Source organism: Amblyomma americanum, chromosome 11 (assembly GCF_052857255.1).
Source record: "Amblyomma americanum isolate KBUSLIRL-KWMA chromosome 11, ASM5285725v1, whole genome shotgun sequence".
NCBI lineage: Eukaryota > Metazoa > Arthropoda > Arachnida > Ixodida > Ixodidae > Amblyomma > Amblyomma americanum.
This window is the reverse complement of record NC_135507.1, coordinates 83,956,036-83,978,851: the sequence shown is the minus strand read 5'-3', so window position 1 is coordinate 83,978,851 and position 22,816 is coordinate 83,956,036. Positions and strand designations below refer to the sequence as shown.

General features: G+C 51.1%; 2 protein-coding genes across 2 annotated transcripts; one reads left to right on the top strand and one right to left on the bottom strand.

Annotated features, from left to right (window-relative positions):
• Positions 1 to 87: 87 nt before the first annotated feature.
• Sf3b5 (splicing factor 3b subunit 5) lies at positions 88 to 664 on the top strand. Its single transcript, XM_077644801.1, has one exon. It carries the CDS (start codon positions 322 to 324, stop codon positions 577 to 579), a length of 258 nt encoding a protein of 85 aa, XP_077500927.1. The 5' UTR covers positions 88 to 321; the 3' UTR covers positions 580 to 664.
• A 10,238-nt stretch (positions 665 to 10,902) lies between these two features.
• Positions 10,903 to 22,507, bottom strand: Pgm1 (phosphoglucose mutase 1). The gene is made up of 7 exons (XM_077643380.1): positions 22,190 to 22,507; positions 16,066 to 16,228; positions 14,514 to 14,701; positions 13,473 to 14,038; positions 12,841 to 13,144; positions 12,096 to 12,230; positions 10,903 to 11,153 (listed from the first exon to the last, which is right to left on the bottom strand). The coding sequence occupies exons 1-7, from the start codon at positions 22,424 to 22,426 to the stop codon at positions 11,064 to 11,066; spliced, it is 1,683 nt and encodes a 560-aa protein (XP_077499506.1). The 5' UTR covers positions 22,427 to 22,507; the 3' UTR covers positions 10,903 to 11,063.
• Between the last annotated feature and the right edge of the window lie 309 nt (positions 22,508 to 22,816).

Sequence of the window (22,816 nt, the reverse complement as noted above, 5' to 3'; positions counted from 1 at the left end):
TGAAATTAAATTGACCGTTGTTAAGACGTTGACATAACGTTTGAGCACGAGCGTTAAGCTCGCCATCATCAATTTCATCATCATCTACGCTAGCATCATCATCATCATAATTATGAGCAGTTTTCTTGCAGCTCGTGTGTACACGCGGTCGACGATTGATTTGCGTTTCGATCCATTGTGTCATATTCGTGCCTTGATCGCTTGATCGGTGCCGTGTTGTTGTGAGCTGTGAGCTTCGCCAGCCTTGCGTTGCGTGTCGTGAACTCCCCTCAAAACTTTGTGCCGAGTTTGTGATCGGCAGCGGGCGCACGAGAAGCGAAGATGGGCGACCGGTACAACATCCACAGCCAGCTGGAGCACCTGCAGTCCAAGTACATCGGCACGGGCCACGCGGACACGGGCCGCTACGAGTGGCTGGTGAACCAGCACCGTGACACCTACGCCTCGTACCTGGGTCACTTCGACGTCCTCAACTACTTCGCGGTCGTCGAGAACGAGACAAAGGCCCGCGTGCGCTTCAACATCATGGAGAAGATGCTGCAGCCGTGCGGACCGCCGCCCGAGAAGGCCGAAGACTGAGGCAGTGCCGGTCGGGCTTGTAAATATTCCCCCATGTCATTCATCACGATGTTGCAATAAAGTGTGAAGAGTTTGACGCGCCCCACAGCTGAGTCTTCTTGACGTTCGCGGCCGGATGGTCTGTCACCGCTCAGTTGTCCAATACCTGAAAGGTCCGTGCACGCGGAGCTGAATACATGCGGTCAGCTTTGTGATGTTGCATTGTTTCGAAAGCTCTGCAAATTTCAAGCTGTTTCAAACTTTTAGCAAAAAAACATTGAACTTGACTTGGCCAGTTCGAAACTGATATGTGGCATCAAATCCTGTCAAAGTTCTGAGCCAACGGCATGGGAGCAGGAATGTAGCAAGAGTTAGCAATTTACCATGAAAATTTTGAAGCCAATTTCTCGCTTATCACAGTGGATTTTTTGTGATGCTGTGAACGGAGCAGGTGGCATCCTTAATCTGCAGATCATAAAGGAACTGTGGCCTTCTGTGGCTTCAGCAAGGTATCATTACTGTATTTTTTTTTAAGCTAGAAAGAAGCAGATGCATAAAAAGCATTGTCTGGGTGAAGAAATCGAAGGTTGGACGAACAAAAAAAAGGTTGCAAGGAGCTGTTTTGACTTGGATAGTTCAATGACTTCAGTAACAAAACAGAAGCTACTAATGACGTGGCATGGGTGATAAAAGACCAACAGTTTGAGCAGTGTGTTAAAGAGAAAGGATAAGACACGCTTGGTGTAAACGTGGAGCTGGAAAATAGAGGATGCTGAGCTTTCAAGAAAGCTGCGACTGAAAAGCAACTTGTGTGATTTTGTTGGTAGAAGCTCCTTGTGCAGTAAGTTATATTTGTGATTTGTAGAAAATGTTGATTTAGTAAGCCACTGTGTTTGTTCATTCTTGAGTAAATTTTGGCAAGTCCTTTGGCAGTCATTCAAAACCTTTGAATTTTGGAGCTCAGAATGAGCATTAACCCTCTAACAGCTTTGTGTGAGATAAACGTCATGTCATCAGCTATAAAAGACACCAAAATGATGATAGAAGGCATGAAATTACATAAATTAAAAAGTAGACTCAGAATAGAGAATGAGACTGGTGATGGGACAAGAGACCACACCACAGGGAAGCTGTCACATGAATCTATGGTTGTAAATTAATTTTACGTTTACCTGCCACCAACAGAGATAAAAATGGCAAAGCAAGCTGACAGCTCCCTGAGCATATAACAATACTTTGCTTTCGTGCGTGCTACCATGTCCAAACTGTTCCTGCAGCAGTTGCTGGTATACCCTGGAATCTCGATAATTACAGTCATGGCTGATACGAATTCATAAAATTCCTTAGCCGAAGTACGTTGTGTACAATGTGAAGAATTTCAGGTGTTCCGGACACATCAACATCAGCCTGATTACGTCCACTGCAGGCCAAAGGCCTTTCCCATACTTCTCCAATAACCCTGTCCTGTCTCTTAATGCAACTACCCGCACAACTATGGATGATACAAATGCAGGAGCTGTGACCTTGCCCTACAGCTTCAAGCACTGCACTCGAACAGTGAAGGCTTTTATCATCAGTCATGCAGTATGTGCTTTGAACACTGAGCGGTGGTGCGCGGTCGTAATAGATCCCACAAGGTGTAAACTGATTTGCGTGCATGCATTTCCATAATTGATCATCGGTCAGTTGTAAAGCTCTAATATCGGTACTGGGAGTGATGGGTTCTGTTGACCCCGCCAAGAGGCCCTCAGTTAGCGCTGAAGGCGACCTCCTGTGCTCATGCTGTGACCTGGACTTGCACTTCCAGATCAGATCTGGCCGGTAGGGTCTCCCACATTTGCGAGCCTACAAGCTTCTGGAGTTCTTCGGGCGGTGGGTCCGTGGGGCAGTTCCAAAAGATGTGCTCCATCATGGTTCTTTGGCCACATTTTGAGTAGTCAGTTTTGAATGCTTCTGGGTTGATGTGGTGCGTTCTGACCGGGTTTGGGAGAGTATTGGTTTGGTACGAGTATTTTTACAACCCATGATATTTGCATCATCGCTATTCTACCATAGCTAGGTACCACGTGCAGCGCGATGTCGGCACACATTAAAGAACGCTAGGTTGGGATGGTGGTGGCAAAAATGGTTTATTGACATGTTTAGGTGTGAGGGACTGGTGTGGTCAGTGTTCCTAGTCTGGGAGTCCGTTGGCTGATGCTGTCGCCCTTGCTTGGTCGAGGAGCTAGGCTTGGTCCTCAAGCTGCTCGCTAATCATAGCTGCCTCCCACTCCATGGTCGCTGGCTGACAAATGCGCACTGACATGGGATTGACCTGACAGGTCCAGACCATATATGATATAGTTTAGAGATTTTCCACAGAAGCGGCATTCCTGATGAAAGAAGCCCGGTTCTATGGCATGTAACTTTGATGGATATAGGAATGTCTATGCTTGTAATGTGTATGCTTGTAAGGGTTTGAAGTGTACTTCATGTGTTTTGTTAAGGCCTTTATCCAGAGTAAGATATTTGTGGCATGCTAGTTTATAGCGTTATGTTATATCCATATAGGTGGTGTGAATATTTCAGTAGGCGTGTTCGTCAGGAAGCCATAGAGGCTCCCGCAGTAAAAATTAACGCTCAGACGACAGTGTTTGCACACTGGTTCCTCACCACCTCCTGTTGGCTGCGTAGCCACACCAGGTGTTTGACTGTAGGTGCTGGGTGTGTGTTGCGGATGGTGCGTGCCATAAGTTGGGTGATCCCCCTGTAGTGTGATTTCTGTATGCTGCCTGGGAGACAGCGTGGGTAGCCGTCATAGCAATAGTGATTTCTTCATCCTACCTAGGGGGTACAACGGGTTCATGAACAACTGCAGTTGTTGCAAGGCACCGTTCCAGGCCGGCAGCATCAATATAGAAAATGCCCTCACTTGGGCATAAGCCTGCTGGATGGCTTTGGTTCTTGCCAAACGGCAGCCCATGTGGAAGACTGGGTGCAGATTTTCGGGTGGCAGAATGGTCATGAGTTTATCGCATCATGGTATGAGGAGGTCCACTCTGTTCATGGTGGTGTGCATGTTTGCGAGATGGAGTTTTTTGAGGATGTGCCTGCCTGTTTTGGTGGTGGAGAGGCAAACCCTTTTTACTGTGAGGTGGGCCTCAATGAGTTCTAGATGAAGGAGCCGTTATGTGGATGTAGAAATGGGGAGACTTATAGGCATGCTTGACAGCTTTCTGAATGGTAATGTCTAGGTTTTTCATATAGGGTTTTATGAGCCTTGGGTAAGGAGTCGCGTAGATTAGCCGACAGATGACGAAGACTTGCATGAGACAAATGATTTCGGTTTCGGGCACTCCGGATCATTTATGTGTGATGTGCACAATCATGCACCCAACCCAGTCCCCGTGAGTGAGTTTCATAGGTAGCAGCACTAATGGTATCGCCCTAGGAGGTCTAAATTAATCTGGAGCCCTCCACAAAGGTGTTGCAGCATGCCAGTACCATTAGCACCATGCAGCGCTATATGAGTTTGTTGGCTGAGACTGGGGAGTGCTAAATTCAAGGCAAAGTGACACCACATAGGAACACCACGAGACACGAGCGCTCGTGTCTCGTGGTGTTCTTATGTGGCGTTGTCCCTTTGTCTTGATTGTAGCGCTCCCCAGTCTCAGTATGTACGACCAACTAGCCCCCTACAAAGCTTTACTGACATTTGTTGGACACGACCAGAAAGCGTTCATCATGACACTTTGCAAAATACCTTATAAGGAAGTAAACGCTCTTGTAATGCAGTTCCTAATAGGGGCGGGGTATGCTGCCCAAGCCCTGGGGCAGATTTCCATCACTAAAAATACGAAATACGGTTAGCAACAGCAGAAACAGATTCCCTCGACAGAACATGCAAAGTAAAAAGATTTTAAGTGAGGTTTCAACTGCCTCTATTTGATAACCTCAGGTTTTCCGCTTTTAAAAGCCTCCTTCCATTGCTAACTGCATCATTTTAATTGCTTTGTGGTTGGAATTGCTTCCGTTGCCAAGAATAATTAAGCTCCGTATATTTAGTGACAGCAGTCTACCCTGGGACTTGGGAAGCATACCCTGCCCATAAAAGGTGAATGCGATAGCTGGCAGACAGCTTAGCCCGTTTTAATTGGAGGGCATTACTTGGCTCATTGTGCGAAAACCTCGTCGTCATCAGAAACCTGTGGCAGAAACGCGGCACAAAGATGACGCGATCACCCCTCTTGGAGCAATAGGCCGCCGGCGTCCCCGTCGCAGCATACCTGTAATCAGTGAGCCAGTTCCAATTGCTCTCGCATTTACACATCTCGCATTACACACACATTGCTTAGGTGCCCCCCATAATTTCTGCTTCCATAGGGACAATTTGTGCTTGCAGTGTAGAAGCTGCTGTTCCTGCGGGAATGGCGACTACCATAATTTCCGATATACAGGCCGCAGGGCTCAGTTTTGGTGGGGAATTTTAAGGCAAGCTTTACACTTGTCCCATTGGGTGAAATCACGTATGTGTGTATGTGTATCAACACTCGATGGTACCCATGAAAGATAGCGTCTTCATGCGACCGGGAAGGTGGCCGTTAAATTAATTATTTGAGCTGGAGTTCCCGGGTTCGAACCGCGGCCCGCGACGGCCGCGTTTCGATGGAGGCGAAACGCAAAGGCTCCTGTGTGCTGTGCGATGTCAGTGCACGTTAAAGAAAAAGAAATGGTGTTTTGGCAGAGAAAGGAAATGGCACAGTATCTTTCTCACATCTCGGCGGACACCTTGACCGCGCCAAAAGGGAAGGGATGAGAGAAGAAAGAGGTGCCGTAGTGGAGGGCACAAATGGCCCTGCACAAAATTTCATGTCATCTGTCTCACGTTATTATTCTCGCTGATTGTCCGTTTTAGTCTCCCTATTGGAACTTCACAAAAAGATTTTTTTAAGCCATTTCCTTCGATTTTTTGTTCCATGCACTTTGGAGGAGGTCCGTTTTGTCTGGGAATCCCAGGCCATGCAGGTATTCATTCAAATGAGGTGGATGATTACTTAGAAAGGTCGGCTCTTGACGCGTCAGTTACACATCCCGTCCCGAATTTCAGCCTGCTGGCGATTTCCAGGTTTCAGCGGTTCCAGCACATACCAGCCAGGTTACGTATTAATGACGCGGTTGCGGTGCAGGATTCCCAGCTTGAATTTATATCTGCAGGTGTGGGTCGACACCGATCGACAAACCTATGTGAAGCATGCGGGGAAGTTGATCAAGTTACCTCTACTGTCCAAAGTTCGCACTTCAGAGATGGATTTACCTGGAGGTCCCTCTCTCCATGCTAGGTCACCCGTTATCTCTGCCAGTCTTATCGTTCGGTGCGAGCGCCAAAGGAGTTGCATTGTGTTCAATATGTGGGATTCTCCATGATTACATAATTGCAACTGGTAGGTTGATTTGCTAGTTCTTCTAAACCAAAATGATGTCTGTTAATTTACTTAAAATGTTCTGTCATTTTTATTTATACATTTTTCAAAATTCACGCTTGGTGCTCAAATTTTGTCGTAATCAGCTACGAAAATTTCCTTGTTTATGCCACTACAGCTTGGCCAATCTCCCCGCGTGTGTATGTGCCATGTTTTAAGAGGAAGAAGAAGTGGAGGTCTTCGGAATAATTTCGACCACCTGGGGATCTTTAACATCTTGTTCTTTTCGGTATGACTCGATTTCAGCGTTTTCAGTTTATAACCGCCGCGTGCAACGATCCCTTACTCTCTACTGTCGACTACCAACATCTCATTTACCCATGGAAGACTCGTGCTTTTAAAACCCGGCAGTCTGAGGTAGCGATGACACTCATGCGGTGCAGGATTCCCCGTTTAAATATTTACTTATGTAGATGCGCGTTCAGTCCCACAAACCTTTGTGCGGCTTGTGGTGAAGTAGAGACATCGGAGCATTTCTTACTCTCTTGCCGGAGTTTTGCACATGAGAGGAGAGTACCCCTAGAAATTCCCATTTGAAGTTGGGTCCCACCTTCTCAGATATTCTCTCCCGATATTTTGTTTCTGCCTTTTCTTTTAAATTACTCTGAAATTTCACCCAAGGCACAATCATTAGCTTGACACCAGTTTACCCTATTCTATGGGGTCTCCCCACTGAACCCTGGCCAATCCCCCGTCGTGGGTATGTTCCATGTGACCAAGGCAACAACAACAACAACATGCACGGCTGACAGCACACGGGCGCGTGCCTTTGCGTTTCGCCTCCATCGAAACGCAGCCGCCGCGGTCGGATTCGAACCCGGGTACTCCGGATCAGTAGCCGTGCGCTCTAACCACTGAGCCACCGCGGCGGGGAACACGTTAAAGATCCCCAGGTGGTCGAAATTATTCCGGAGCCCTCCACTATGGCACTTCTTTCACTACCACCAATTCATCATTTCCCTTGCGGCGCGATTCGGGTGTCCACCGAGATATGCGAGATATCTGCTCCATTTGCTTTCCTCAAAAACCAGTTTTCAGTTTTGGTCGACCCGCCGTGGAGGCTCAGTGGTTAGGGCGCTCGGCTATTGATCCGGAGTTCCGGGTTCGAACCCGACCGCGTTTCGATAAAGACGAAACGCTAAGGCGCCCATGTGCGTGGTCGAGATTATTCCGGAGCCTTCCACTACAGGGCTCCACTACGGCACCTTTCTTCTTTAACTCTCTCCTTTATCCCTTCCCTTACGGCGAGGTTCAGGCGTCCAACGATATATGAGACAGATACTGCGCCATTTCCTTTGCCCAAAAATTTTTCTTTGGTCGCGCGAGGTTTCTCCGGTCAGCCTGGATCGTATAATTATACCGGTAGCAGCACCTGCCATCCCATTCCAGCGTAGTGGGGCACCACTTTAATGCTCAGTCGCTGCACCAGACATAGCATGACGACTCCCAGGAATCTACAGACATGACAATTCTATATATATGGGCATTAATAATTAATGGCATTAAACCACCAGCTATTGCGTGATATAGGCGTACCCGCTGAGCGCGGGTCGCGGTACGGCGGCGAGTGCCTTCACGAAGACCATGCGCAGATCAGAAAGGATGCGGCGGTGGCTATACGTAGAGCCACACATAGGAAGAATGCCTAGCTGCGTGGTATCGGGTTACATCACACCGCAACGCGCGCGACTGCGTCCACGAAGTGAGCTGGGCGGGCTTACGCCTTTCTCACGCGTTAGCAGTCTTTTTAATGCGAAAGCATTTCTTACCTCATGACTGGCGTGGACAGGATCACCACGGCCTTTCTCACGCGTCAGCATTCTTTTTAATGTCTTACCTCATGAGTGGCGTGGACAGGATCACCACGGCCTTTCTCACGCGTCAGCATTCTTTTTAATGCGGAAGCATTTCTTACCTCATGAGTGGCGTGGACAGGATCACCACGGCCTTTCTCACGCGTTAGCATTCTTTTTAATGCGAAAGCATTTCTTACCTCATGAGTGGCGTGGACAGGATCACCACGTCCTTTCTCACGCGTGAGCATTCTTTTTAATGCGAAGCATTTCTTACCTCATGAGTGGCGTGGACAGGATCACCACGTCCTTTCTCACGCGTTAGCGTTCTTTTTAATGCGAAAGCATTTCTTACCTCATGAGTGGCGTGGACAGGATCACCACGTCCTTTTTCACGCGTGAGCATTCTTTTTAATGCGGAAGCATTTCTTAGCTCATGAGTGGCGTGGACCGGATCACCACGTCCTTTCTCACGCGTTAGCGTTCTTTTTAATGCGAAAGCATTTCTTACCTCATGAGTGGCGTGGACAGGATCACCACGGCCTTTCTCACGCGTTAGCATTCTTTTTAATGCGAAAGCATTTCTTACCTCATGAGTGGCGTGGACAGGATCACCACGGCCTTTCTCACGCGTCAGCATTCTTTTTAATGCGAAAGCATTTCTTACCTCATGAGTGGCGTGGACAGGATCACCACGGCCTTTCTCACGCGTCAGCATTCTTTTTAATGCGGAAGCATTTCTTACCTCATGAGTGGCGTGGACAGGATGACCACGTCCTTTCTCACGCGTTAGCATTCTTTTTAATGCGAAAGCATTTCTTACCTCATGAGTGGCGTGGACAGGATCACCACGGCCTGTGGACAGTGTCTTGCTACGTGGCCAGAATACATCCTTGTAAAAGGTAAAACCGCTTATCCTGCCTCCCGCTGCCCGGTATGTTAATCTTTGGACGGCGTTATGGGCTGAGTTGCCTGGCGGAGAGTGTGCGGGTGCCGAGATGACGCTGACTGTGCGAGTGGTAAGTCTGGGAGCTATATATAGGAGCCCTGACGCGAATCGTGATATGTGGTGTCGGGCGTAATTTTGAACTGCGTATTTGGAGTGTGAAATATTTTGAAAGCAGAGCTGCAAACGCCATATATCGCGACGCGCCAGAGAATTATCGAGATGCTGTGCACGCGCAGTAGTGTATGCGCATGAAAGTGATGCGATGAAATCATGCAGTGAGCGCGGCGGCAATTTTATAGAGTGCAGCTCCGCTAGCTCTGCTGCTATTTTTATTGTTGTTGTTGACCTCACACAATGGCACATACCCACAAGGGGGATTGGCCATAACCAGGCGGTGACTATTTAAATGACCAGTTGCATGTGGCAAGCATGGGATGACCTACCAAAATTTGGATCGCACAGTTTCCGTAGCCGAGGTGGTTGCAGGAGGTTAGGGGGTCATACAAACTAAAATTTAGGCAAAGAAGGGGTAGGGATTACTATAAGTGGTTGTAAAAACCGAAATACAGAAGCTGATAATGGGATGGGCAGGACGAAAGCTCATGATGGTAGACGTTTTGATTCTAGGAGATAATTTTGAACGGCAGAGCAAACATTCCCATTGATATGGCCAAGCATAGAAGCGCCAAGAGACAGAACAACCGCAGAAGACAGGCGCAAACTGAGATTCTGTATTGGAACTTCGAATAGTCGTCTCCTAATCGATGAGTAGCGACGGCAAAAAAGAAGAAAGTGCTCTATTGTTTCCGGCTCCGCACAATACGGACACAATGGGGAGATCGCCAGACCAGGCCTGTAGAGGTAAAAATTTAGTTGCGGCACCCGGCAACGAAGCCTCGTGAAGGAAACTTCAAGATTGCGCGATCGCCAGACTGAGCTTTTCCAAGGGAACAGTAGGTGCTGGAAGTCGTCCAAGGAAGTAAGCGCTGATGCGCCCAATTCGTTCATTACAGTGTACCGTCGAAAGCGTGTCGCCGTGATGTAAGCAGTTGTTGGAAGCGGGTCAACAATCGGTCCACTCAGGGCTGCCTTCGCTAAAGCATCAGCTGATTCATTTAATAGAAGACCCCTGTGCCCAGGAACCCAAAGAAATCGAATTGATGTGATGTGTGGAGGGATCAGGAATTTTAGTATCCGAAAGAGCTGCGATTCAGTGGACGCCGAGAGGGAAGTGCATAAAGATAACGAGTCCGTAATTATTATTACTGCTGATAAAGAAATTGGTACCTTGAGCAGAGCGAGAACCACTGCTAGAAACTCAGCCAGATAGATAGGAGTGAAATCTTGGAGACGGAGAGAAAAAGACCAGTCAAGGGACTGGGAGTAAATACCTACACCTGCCTTTTCTGCACACACCGAGCCGTCAGTCGCAATTGCAACATATGAGCTGAAGGTCGACAAATAACCCTGCAACATACCTTTTAACCATGAGAAAGGCAGTAATTTTGCATTACATGGATAAATGTCATCGTAGATGATAGACACAGTTGTGGGGATGGACCGCACCGAAACAATTTCAGGTATTCGCACGTTGAGTGGGCCCAGCAAAGATTCAACGAAACAGATTTTGGGAGTTTGAAGGCGAGACCATCCGACACCCATGAACTCCGCTCGCTGCCCTAGGAAGATCTCCGAGTCGCAAAACTTTAAAAACGTTTGTACTGTCAAAAGGCGAAACCTTGCCGTGAGACGGCACCCGCGCTTCCAGATACAAAACATTGTTTGCCACATTACATGCTGTGCCCAAGCCCATTTTCTCCTCTTGAATTTCGACTAGGATGTCATATTAACCCTCATACCACAGGTCTGCGCAATCTGCACGCCCGAAAAAATGGCGTCTACCGAACGAACAGTGGACGCCACAAAACCCCCTCTGGTAACGCTGATACCCAGTCAGCGGAAACACCAAGGAATAGTTGGAACTGCAGCGTATGCCTCATCAACGAGCACTGCTCTTTATGCTGCGCCATACAATCTGCCCTGTTACAGCGGGTGCAACTGGAGGCCTAAGTACGACGTCGTACGACAGTCGGTCGACGCCATTGACTTGCAGGGGTAGTCAGGCAGGCCAGGCGTACGTGTGTCCAAAGCAAGAACCACACTTTATTGCCTCTAAAAGGAGTGTAGGAAGGGAGAAGAGCGGGCACACACAGGCACTGCTGCTGGTTCCCTGCGCGCCGGTGTCCCTCATTTTTGGCAGCTTCAGCGGCACATTTGGTGAGGCGGGATGACTGACGGCGGCGTTCACGTGATGACAGTTGGCCTGCCGCGGCCGGTGAACTGGCGAAGCTGGGCGATGTGCAGCGCCACGGCCACCAGGGGTCGGAGCATCGTCTGCGAGAAAAACACGTGCTAAGGTTGGAATGGCGGTCTGTCTCCAATTTACCGCAAAGAGCGCCGGCGCCGTGTCTATGGGCACAGAAATCTTGCCGAACCAGCATGTCCCTCGAGTTTCCGAGCAAAAAGAGGAACGCTTATATTTGAGTGTGCTGTGGAAACCACGGCTCGCGCACCCGAATAAGCTGCAACTCAGAGTCTCAGACATAAGGTTGACGACTGGCTCGCAACTGTCGCATGTCGAATTGCGACTAACCGCCGTGCGGTATCAAAAGAAACGAGAAACCAAGCCCAGCTTTAAGGCACGAGCTGCCGATCGACAGTACTGTAAATACATACAAGGTATACGGTTAGCACTGACGTCACAGTGGCAGTCATGTTGGAGAGGAGCACGGCGAAGACCTATTTATTTCTCCCATGTATCCACTGCCACCTGCTCCGGCCTGCACACTGGAAGGCATACGGCCAGCCGGCGCTCCATCACGGTGCCCACGATGTCCGCTCAATTAAATCATCTACAGCTTCCATTTTGTTGCCACAAAATTATCGCTACGGCAAATGATTCTCCACGCTGTTTCTGTGGCTTCGGCCGTCGGCTGCCGAATCCCAGGTTGTGGAATCGGTTCCCGAACGCGGCTGCCGCATTTCGATGAGGGCGAAATGTATACAAGCCAGCGTTCAGCGCGACGTTAGTGCACGTTAAAAATCGCACACAGGCCACGCGTAACTCTGTGACGTTAAATTCCACCTACCATGCATGCCATCCCTTCCGACAAACGTTCGCCATCTATAACACCGTTTGTCTGCATGCTACGCAAGGCCACGATACAGAAGCTATGTTTTCCGATCAAAGTACGTGTCTACCGGTGTACGAGACAGGCTTCGTCAGGGCGTAACGCGTATACTGTGCCTCGCAATGGAGGCAAACGAAAGGATCACCTGAGAGTCCTGCTTGCACTTCTCCGGGTCCGGCTCGTAGCTGTCCACGTAGACTCTGATGGTGGCCCCAGAGCTGCCGGTGCCGCTCAGCCGGTACACGACGCGGGACCCGTCCCGGAACACGATGCGCAGGCCCTGCAGAGCACAAGGCAGTGGGTAGGTAATCAACTGCGCTAAGATGACAGCGCCAAGAAGCACAATGCGGTCGATGCTGCGGCGTTGCAGGTCCCGCCGAGTGCGACTGTACATCACGTGATGTTCCGCCGCAATGAACGTCAGCTCGCATGGCTCGAATGGTGCTGTAGCACCTATAACGTTACCCGGGGCCACCGAGGAAGACTATATAGGAGTGGAAACTCCCCCGTCTGCGGCGACCAGAAAAGGTCGCAAGCCCGCGGCGCCACTATCCTGCTGGCGGCGCCTCGCGGCCTGGAAAGAAACTACTGAAATACAACATCACGGCGTGCCCGCTGAAGCAAACACCCGTGTCGTCTGCTTGCAATGTCGTCTGCTTTGAGCGCCGCAGCGGCCTGCCCGGGTGCTGCCTTTTTTTCCCCCCCTACTGCTTCTACGAGGCGCCGCATGGCGCCGCCACTGCATGCGGCCCCGTCGGCGCATACAACTGTGACTTTATCTGGTCGCCTGCGCTCGCTCGCGCTGACGGGAGTTTCACCTCCTATATAGTCTTGCTCCGAGCCCGGGGCGTTGCTTGAGTGACGCGGCACCACCAGAGGCGCATATATACCTGCTTGGAGGAGGTGCTTCCGTCCACAGGGTCAGTGTACTCGAAGTTGTCGGCGCGGCCCACGGTGTAGACGCGTCCGTCGCAGAGGAAGCGGCGCCCCATGAAGGCCGGATCGGCCATGCGGCCCTCGATGTGCTGCATCATCTCATGCGCGGCGCCCGTCTCGCAGTTCTCGTAGTCGTAGCGCGTGAAGAAGTTGCGCCCGTAGCGCGCCCAGTGCGCCTCGCACAGCTCCCGGACGCCCAGGCCGCCGTGCGCCACCACCGACAGCCACGCCAGCGCCGCCCACACGCCGTCCTTCTCCCTGCGATTCAAGGGGACACGGTAGTTCCGGGGGGACGATCGAGGCATTGAGTTACCGGCAGGAACGTTTAGGTGTAGAACACATTGAATCCACTGAAGTCGGGATGCACCAACTAGATCCTTCCATTGTCCTTGCTAGCCAGGACTGGAAAACAGTCACGTGTCTACCTTGGTCTGTTAGCTTGCTTTGTTTGCCTAACGGTATGCGCCTCGTATGGACACAACCCTGGAGGCAACCACGTGCCACAGCCAACTGATAGCAAACATTAAACGGGGCTCATGGTTTGTGGTACACATTTTCAGAAAGGCAACAAGGCCTGCGCGCGTACCGGACGTGGTCGGAGCCAGTGCCGAAGCTCTCTTCCCCGCAGAGCGAGAGTCGTCCAGCGTCCATGAGGTTGCCGAAGAACTTCCACCCGGTGGGCACCTCGTACATTGGCAGCCCCTTGGCGGCGGCCACTCGGTCCACGGCGCCCGCGGTCGGCATGCTGCGTGCCAGGCCCCGGATGCCCGTCGCCTGGAAGTAGGGGATGGCATGCATGCGGTCCGCGAGCACGGCCAGCGAGTCCGAGGGCGTCACGAAGAAGGCGCCCTGGCCTAGGATCATGTTGCGGTCCCCGTCACCGTCGAACGCCGCGCCCATGTCGTAGGTGCCCTGGCGCATGTCGTCCACCAGCTCCTTGGCGTACGTCAGGTTCGGGTCCGGGTGCTTGCCCCCAAAGTCCGGCAGCGGCTCGCTGTTGCGCACGTCCTCCAGCGGGACGCCCAGCTCCTCGGAGAAGATCCGCCGGCAGTAGGGCCCCGTGATGCCGCACATGCAGTTCAGCAGAAGCCGGAACGGGGGCCGCTCGTCGCTGCCCGTGATCAGCTTGCGCAGTGCGTCGAAGTCGAACACCTGCGACAGCGCACATACAGAGCGTTGCACCCGAGACCTCACACAATTTTTGAAAATAGGCTTTCGAGTTAGAAGAGCGCTTTCTTCAGCGTAGCATCGTCGGGGGTGTAGTACGTCAGAACACACTAAGCCGTGCTAACTAGCAGGTTGGTTGACTAATATTGAATATAGTTGACAGGAAATCAGCCTCCGCGGGAAGTCTGACGGCTCAGCGCCCACGGGCTGCTCTCATATGAGCAGTATGGTGACTAGTCTTCCTTCTCCGTCTTCGTCAGAGGAATCTAGATGCCTGCCACGTATTGATCAGCGTGTTTAACACTCGTCTGGAAGAGCTGGATACATCTCCCCAGGAAACGCAGTTCCACTAGGCCAGTTCCGCAACAAGTGAGCGACATCCATGCAGCTCCCCAGTCCTATTCACTCGGCTTCCACTCTACAGGTGGCAAAGGCATATTTGTGCAGAAGAGGTACGTGCCTCCTTCATGAGCTCGACGTAGTCGGCGACCGAGTCGACCACCTCAACGGTGAAAGGGCGGCCCTCGACGTCGAAGGTCTGCGAGCCCAGCTGGCCCAGGTCGGGCGTCACCTCGGGGCAGATGCGGTACTCGTGGATGCACGTGGTCACCACGTGGATGGCGCTGGTCACAGACTCCGGCGCGGGACCTGCGGAGCAGAGAGAGGGGGATGCGATTCCGCGGAGATATGTCCCGATTGTATGGCGTTTACGTCAGCGATATATCTCCAGCGAGCAAGCGCGAGATTTTCAAATGTATAGGCGAGTTCCCTATGGCTCCTAGTTCGTTGTATAACGGACTGCTGAAGCCACAGTTGTTCGCTGTATGCAACAGGAATAGCCACTGCCCTAATGCATATTTTGACGGTCGCACCGCCCTCGTTCATAATAAGCGAGCGTTCGTTATATATGCGGCCGTTATAAGTGAGCTGGACTATCATGTGCTAGTCAGCAAGGCAGGCCCTCTACCACAACAGGGCAACGCTAAACTGCTTAATAATAATAATTATTGGTTTTTGGGAAAGGAATAGGCACAGTATGTCTCATATATCGTTGGACACCTGAACCACGCCGTAAGGGAAGGGTTGAAGGAGGGAGTGAAAGAAGAAAGGAAGAGAGGGGTGCCGCAGTGGAGGGCTCCGGAATAATTTCGACCACCTTGGGATCTTTAACGTGCACTGACATCGCACAGCACACGGGCGCCTTAGCGTTTTGCCTCCACATAAGCGCAGCCGCCGCGGTCGGGTTCGAACCGGGGAAGTCCGGACCAGTAGCCGAGCGGCCTAAGCACTGAGCCACCGCGGCGGGTACGCTGGGCTGCTTTATTTTTTTTTTAGTTATGAAGCACGGCTGTTTTCATTCCCAATTTGGGACGATTCAGCGCAGCTGAAGGCCGGACGAACCTCACCAACTCCTTACCCACCGTCCTCTGTCTCGAGTTGAGAACGAAAGGTTACCGACTGTCCTCATTTTCAGTGTTGCGGAACTGCTTCAATTCACACTACTTCTGCCCCAAGCGCGGCGCTGACGAAGACACGTTGCTATCATGGGGCACATTTCCCAGTTCAGCTTGAGAAGCAGCCAAGTAACAGTACGCCAAGTGCATCACTCGTACAATAAGGACGTCACAGAAGTGTGTGTCCTGGCACCACGTTGGATTTCAGGCTGCTCAATGTTGCATGTGTGTTGCAGGATGAAGGGCTATTCCCACATCGCGTGGCTTACGTTCACTGGCTTGCTGCTGTGCTGCGCAAGCTGAATATGCAAAATGTACGCATCCCCTCTTCCTCTGAATGTGCACATGTTATGCTGCTCTGCTTTTACCGAGCTTCGAGCATCTCTCATGCTACCCTTGTAGCTTTTCCCCCGACGCCTATTTCCCGTTATGTTTTGAAATAAACTTTCTTCTTTTCCTCCACCACAGCAGCGGCACAAGCTCCACGACGTCGCTACAACTCTAGTACAGCGGGAAATACCGCGATTTACATGGACGGGCCGCGCAGGGTACGCATACCTCCGTTGGCGGTGTTGAACTTGATGCCGAAGTCGGCGTCGATGCCACCCGGGTTGTGGCTGGCGGTGAGCACGATGCCGCCCAGGGCCTTGCGCTTGCGGATCACGCACGACACGGCGGGCGTAGAGAACATGGCGTTCTGGCCGATCACCAGGTGAGCCACCTGCGCAGTAAGAAAAAGGGAAGACAACTTATAAAGCCGGGCTCGCCGGCTTGGCACATGAATCAGCGAAAGCTGTTATAGCTTTGGTTTAGCCGCAGGGCCCTGCACTCTGCCGTGGTCGTACGCCTTCGTCACATAACCTCCTGCTTACACGGTAGCCACCCTCCGGGAGCTTCCCGCGGCAGCGCATTCCTCCACTCTCTCCATAGCCTCTCAATAATAATAATAATAATTGTTTTTTGGGGAAGGAAATGGCGCAGTATCTGTCTCATATATCCGCGGACACCTGAACCGCGCCGTAAGGGAAGGGATAAAGGAAGGGGTGAAAGAAGGAAGGAAGAAAGAGGTGCCGTAGTGGAGGGCTCCGGAATAATTTCGACCAGCTGGGGATCTTTAACGTGCGCTGACATCGCACAGCACACGGGCGCCTTTGCGTTTTGTCTCCATAAAAACGCAGCCGCCGCGGTCGGGTTCGAACCCGGGAACTCCGGATCAGTAGCCATAGCCTCCCAAGAAAATACTTTTTCCGCATAGCCTCCCTATTAAAACCATGCTTTATGAAGCAGCGGCTTCGTACAGACTTAGTTGAAAGCGATGAATTTTGGCGTGTTATACAACATGTCCGCAGTATTTTGTAAATAAATAGAACCTGCTACATGAGTGGGCGCCTTGATAACCAAGCAGTAACCAATGCCAGTTTCGTTTGATCTCTTGACCGTTGGCTGTTTGGTTCGTCCCGTTGTTTGCCCGCTTCCCAACCCCATTCGTTTGTTCACTCAGACGTTTGTGATTCGCTCGTTCTCGTTTGTTTTTTTGTCATTCTCCCCGCTCGAGCGCGCGTATGTTTTCGTTGGAGGTGCACTAAAAATGAACCTCAACTCGTCTTTCTACCGCGGGAACTATATCCACATGTTCCGGGCATTCTTAGAAACTTCGAAATGTCCTGTGCGGCCGATTGCCCTAATTAAATCGGATTAAACTTCCCGGCTCCTGCCTTTTTTTGAACTGAACGCGATAGGTAGGCGGAGTCAACCAGCGCGTGAGTGCCTTTCAGCCAGTCCAGTGGAGGCTTCGGTTTCGCTTTTATTTTGTTTTTTTAGGTTTCTGTACCGTTTCAGTCACAGACAATATAGCCATAAATTAGGCCCACGGAAATAAAAATACACGTGAACTGATTTACGTATCACTCCGCCGATGGCAGAGCGGCAAGCCGCCGCGGGACGGGCTGACGCTTTGGTTGACTCCTCCTACCTATTGCGTTCAGTTAAAAAAAAAGCGGGAGCCGGGACGTTTAATCCGATTCAAATTAGGGAAATTGGCCGCACAGTACCGTAATTCGAAGTTTCAAATAATGCCCGGAACGTGTAGATAGAGTTCCCGCGGTAAAATGAGTTCAGATTCCTCTTTAGTGCACCTTTAAGGGCACCGTGTCACAGAAAAGCCGGTGTCGTCGGCGGCGGCGTTGGTCGTGAGCGAAAAATTCCAGAAGCATTAATAAATAAAGCCGAGTAGGAAATTGGTCGAGTTGGGGAGTCGAGCCAGGCCCTCCGGATTGCGAGACGAGCACGCTAACCATCCCGCTACGCCAGTTCGATAGTTTGGAATGAACAAAGGCGCGTCTAGTGAATACGGTGTTGTCTTAGGAGGGTGCTTTAGAGGCATGTACTGTGATGTATATTAGTAATGGTGAGCCTGAAAATTACAGAAGCGCAGTTATGGGAGTAGCAAAGTACCTTTCCTCTTCGCTTGGCGCGCACGTAGCGCCATTAGGCGGCGCCCACTGAAACCACCACCACCGCCATCTTTCTTGTCAAACCAACAGGGAGATAACTGCGAGGGGCTGTTCGACAGCATTAAAGGGTCCCTGAAACGCCTTCTGAGTACAGTACTCGCTCAATCACTGCACTGTGTTGTCATGAACACCTCAACCCAATATCACACTTCTACACGCACAGACCCCACAGTCACGAACGAAAGTTGGCGAGTTTTTCATGCTCGCGCCCTCCTCCGTTTTGCGCTCCTATAGCATGCGTATGCCGGTTGAGATGGCACAAAGGTCATTTCATTTCAGACGTCACGCAGCTACCGCGGCCAGCCAACCGTGTCCCTTCGACGGGTCAGGAAGCTCTACCCCATTAGGGAATTCCCGCGCGCGTCGGTGGTGAAGTCGACGGAGCAGCACCGACCTTTCAGCGTGCGAAAAGTGACGGGAAAAGGTGAGGCCCGTTTCACGTGCATGCGATTTTCGCCCGTGACACTGCGAACACCGTCGATCTGCGACTGGGGAGGGCCGTCGGTCTAGTCGCAGACGGCTCGCGATCGAGTTCCGTCCGGTTGGTGTTCAGTCGCAGTGTCGGTGTGTTCGCTCTGCGACTGAACAATGGGGAGTGCCGAGACGGCGTGCGACGTGCGGTCACGTGGGAGCTGTTGCCGCGGCGGAAGCAAAGCTGTTTATTCTAATGAAAACATACGAAATAACGCCTTGCATCTAAAAATACGCTGGCCATAAAATCATCGTCACATTCCGTGTGACGTTTCTGTCGCGTTTAATAATGGGTTGCCTATGCAAACACCAAGGAAATTTGCCTGTCCCTCCGACCGAATCAGTTGTGTCGGTGTCGCATGTGAAAGCAGTGACCGAAAATCGCACTGCGGCCTCACCGACTACACCGGATATTTTCGGTCCAATCGCGGCATGTGAAACGGGCCTGAGGCGGGAAGACACTGAAATTCAAATTCTGACCACAGATTACTTAGCTTCTGGAAAGCGCATTAAAGGAATTCTTGCTGGAGGATATTCGTGGAGTGGCGTCCTTTAACATCCCAGACATACTGCAACTTTACTGAAGGCCCCTTTCAGGGACCCTTTAAAGTGAGACGCTCACGACTTAACAGCTTCCGTTCATACACTATAGGCAGAGTCCTTCAATGCTTTTGCTAAAGGTCATTGGCCCGATACCCCTGGCACCCCGGAGTCACGGCGATAAAACTTCCGCGCTGGCAATCCACCAGGCCTGCTTTCTCTCCCCGACCGGAGCCTAAAAGAGTCTCAAGCCAAGGCGAAAGGTGTTCCAAGATTTTCAGAATGATGGCTTGAGAGAAAGAACAGAGTGGCAGTGCACCACTGTTGACCCGGCAGCGCCTCGGCTTCCTAATGCGACCTAGCTGGTCGTAAAGAGAGACAGCGCCAACTGCAACGGCGCCAGGGCATGACGCCAGGAGGCAGCACCCGCGCTCCCGTTTCTGCCCTTGTGCAAGAAATCCGAGTGTTGCCGTCTTTCTTTGTACTTTCGTGTGGCTGGCGCAGAGGCGGCTGCGCTGCCGTTAAGATACGCGCGTGTTGTGCAGGTCTGCCGAAGGCCGTCCAAACAACTCTTGTGCGCTCCAGACGCTCCACTGATAAAGCGTGGGCGTAATCGATGAGGCGGCTTTCGATATGACACACGAAACAACGGTTTTGATGCAATCACTCAGGTGGTAGTCCCGAGAGATTACAACAATAACATTTTTTCGTGTTGGGTCAAACATTAATTATTATCCCTTTTTCCTTACGTTTTTGTAATGTCAGAAATAAAGCCTTTCCCTAACATTAACTGAACAAGTCCACAGCATAAATGCAATACTCTATAGAAAATGGCAAACCCCGCACGAGCAAGCAGTCTCGCCAGTTGTGAATTAAGGTACCCGACTTCACGCTTTACAAGGACCAACAGCGATGGCGACATCGAGCTCCACAAACTCGCCTCCGAACGGGTACCAATTAAGGGTACCACTCTGCCATTGCTGAGGGATGTCCCGTTAGTCGTAGTGGCGAATGGGTATAAGCGAAGATTTCCAACAAAATAATCGGGCTGCATGAAATCTATGGCATGCAGGCACAATGTACGATGTTGCAAAGTATTGCTAGTTGAAAGATGTCCGCACTGTAAGAACAGTGTAAGAACGTTCTGGCACCCAGTGCTTGAAATAAATTTGCAATGTTTCATAATTATGGTTCAAACATAATAAAGTTTAGGATACTATCATCAAAGCAAACAATGTTTATTTGGAACGTTAAACTAATGTTTATAAATAGGACACATAACGTTGCTTGTTAATTTTTAATGTTTACTGTGAACGTTACACAAATATTTGCAATTTAACATATAACGTTACTGTAACTTATCTAAGCAGATTATTCTTATGTTCGGCGTTATCTGCAGCTGGGGGGGGGGGGGGTGACATATCTGTTGTAGGCACACAATCATCACGAGAGAGGCTGCTATTGCAGCGGTGGCTCAGTGGTCATGGCACTCGGCTGCTGACACGAAAGACGCGGGTTCGAACCCGGCCACGGCGTTCGAATTTCGGCGGAGGCGAAATTCTAGAGGCCCGTGTACTGTGCGATGTCAGTGCACGCTAAAGAACCCCAGGTTGTCAAAATTTCCAGAGCCCTCCACTACGGCGTCCCTCATAGCCTGAGTCCCTTTGCTAGCGGCGGATTTTTAGGGGCGACTCTTGGGGGTCGGTTCAATTTGCGCCACGCATAGTGGTGTCCCTACAAAATCTCGCAGAGGGCTTCAGCAGGCCTCAGCACAAATACGGCCGAATGAACTGGAAATCGTGTCCAACTGGAAACCCAAGTGGAATCGCTCCAGCTGGGCAGCACTGACTATCGAGAGCCTGCACAGTCTCCATTTCCGTCTAAGGTACTACATTTGCTGCGCGTATCCCGAATTCGCGAGGCGATTCGATATGGTCCGCAGTTAGCGTTCGCGTATTCGAATGAATCTAAATTTAGCACGTGTGCCGCCTTGTCCAAACGACAATCCCGTCGCCTAGCTCTGTGTCATATGTGCATCCACCATTATGCCAAAAGAGTGCAATTAACTTAAATCCCCCACCGCTGTCCCTAAGGCACCTTTCGCTCACGCGTCGTTCTACTTAATCCGCAAAAATTTAAATGGCAGCCGCCGCGGTGGCTCAGTGGTTATGGTGCTCGGCTGCTGACCCGAGAGACGCGGGCTCGTTCACGGCTGCGGCGGTCGAATTTCGATGAAGGCGAAATTCTAGAGGCCCGAGTACATCGCTATGCCAGTGCACGTCAAAGATCGCCAGGTAGTCTAAATTATCTGGAGCCCTCCACTGCGGCGTCCCTCCACTGCGGTGTTTGGATCCTTCAGGATCCGAACACCGGGACAGATTGCGTCAGTAAAACAGGCAAACCCACGTCCGGTGTTCACATAAACAAAACATCTGTGTATACGCACGTTAATAAACACTGACGCAATCGCGTACAGCATGCGTGTATACAGCCTTTTTCAAAAGTTCCGCGCCCATTGGGGTTTGCTTCTAAGCAGTCCACTGAAGCCGTCTTGCAGCATACAAAGGGGTGGACCGGAATTGCTCCATCATTCAAGAGATTTAATATCTTGGGGATGTATAAGGAGCCACATAAACGCTGGCCGAGAAGCGAATCCCCTAGCTTGGGCTCTAACTTAATTGTGACAAAGGTTGCACAATAGAGGAGGCTATATGGTAGCACATACTTCGCCGGCGCGCGCAGTTGATTACGCGTCCGTCGCGTCTTGACAACTCGATAAGGGCGCGCCGGCAAGCGGTCACGTGACCTCTCTCCAATCACGTAGCGCGCTTCCGTACGCTTTTCGCCGGTTCCATCGCTGCATGCCAGCTGACGAAAGCGGAGCCGAATTCCTTTTACCGAGCACGACAAAGATTCACGTACACAGGCAGCTGTGCGTTCACTCGGAACGAGAAAGCTCTCTTAATATAGGACCGCGCAACATTGTTGCATACTTATCCCAGCCTATCTGTCATATCCGCAGCGCGATTAGACCACAGCTCTGTTTGTAAACAAACTCGACAACGCGAGCCGGTCGGCGCGCTGATTACCAAACGCACGCAGCTTGGAACGCCGGCGGGCGTCAGGTGAGGGCGAGCTAAGTTGCGGCAGACACGCACCTTGTTCGCTGCGGCCATCTGAACGATCTTCATCGTAGCCTCCTTGACGAAGTAGCGTCCATCACCGCCCACGACGAGCATGCACCCCTGCAGGTCGGGCCCAATCGAGTCGAAGATGGCCTGCACGAAGTTCTCCGTGTAGTTGGGCTGCATAAACGTCTTGGTGGGTTTCCGAAGCCCGCTGGTGCCGGGCTTCTGGCCCTCGAAGGGCGTCGTCTGCACCACCTCGACCGGCATCGCGAGCAGACGTCTTTTTGAGGGTCAATGCGGACGTCTTGCCAGCGTCTCCCGCTCATTCGTTTTCGCTCGTTCCGAACGTGCGCGCACGACCAACGTCTGGGGGCGCCTCGATCGCGTGGCTCTGACGGTTTTTGCAGCTTTGGCACGCGCAGGAAAGAATCTTGAGCCTGATCTTGAGCTATGTTTGAGGGTAGTTAATGTTTGCCACACAAACCCTTTCAGAGGTTCCAGAATGCCGCTAGTTCTAAAAGTCTTCGCGGATCCTTAGGTTAAATCAAAACGATAAAATTCAGCTTCGCGGTTGTCGTGCGACCTTTGAGCAGAAATATAAATTGTTTCTGTAGCTGTTACAACAAATATTTTGTTAAGGTAGAATTTTACCGTGCC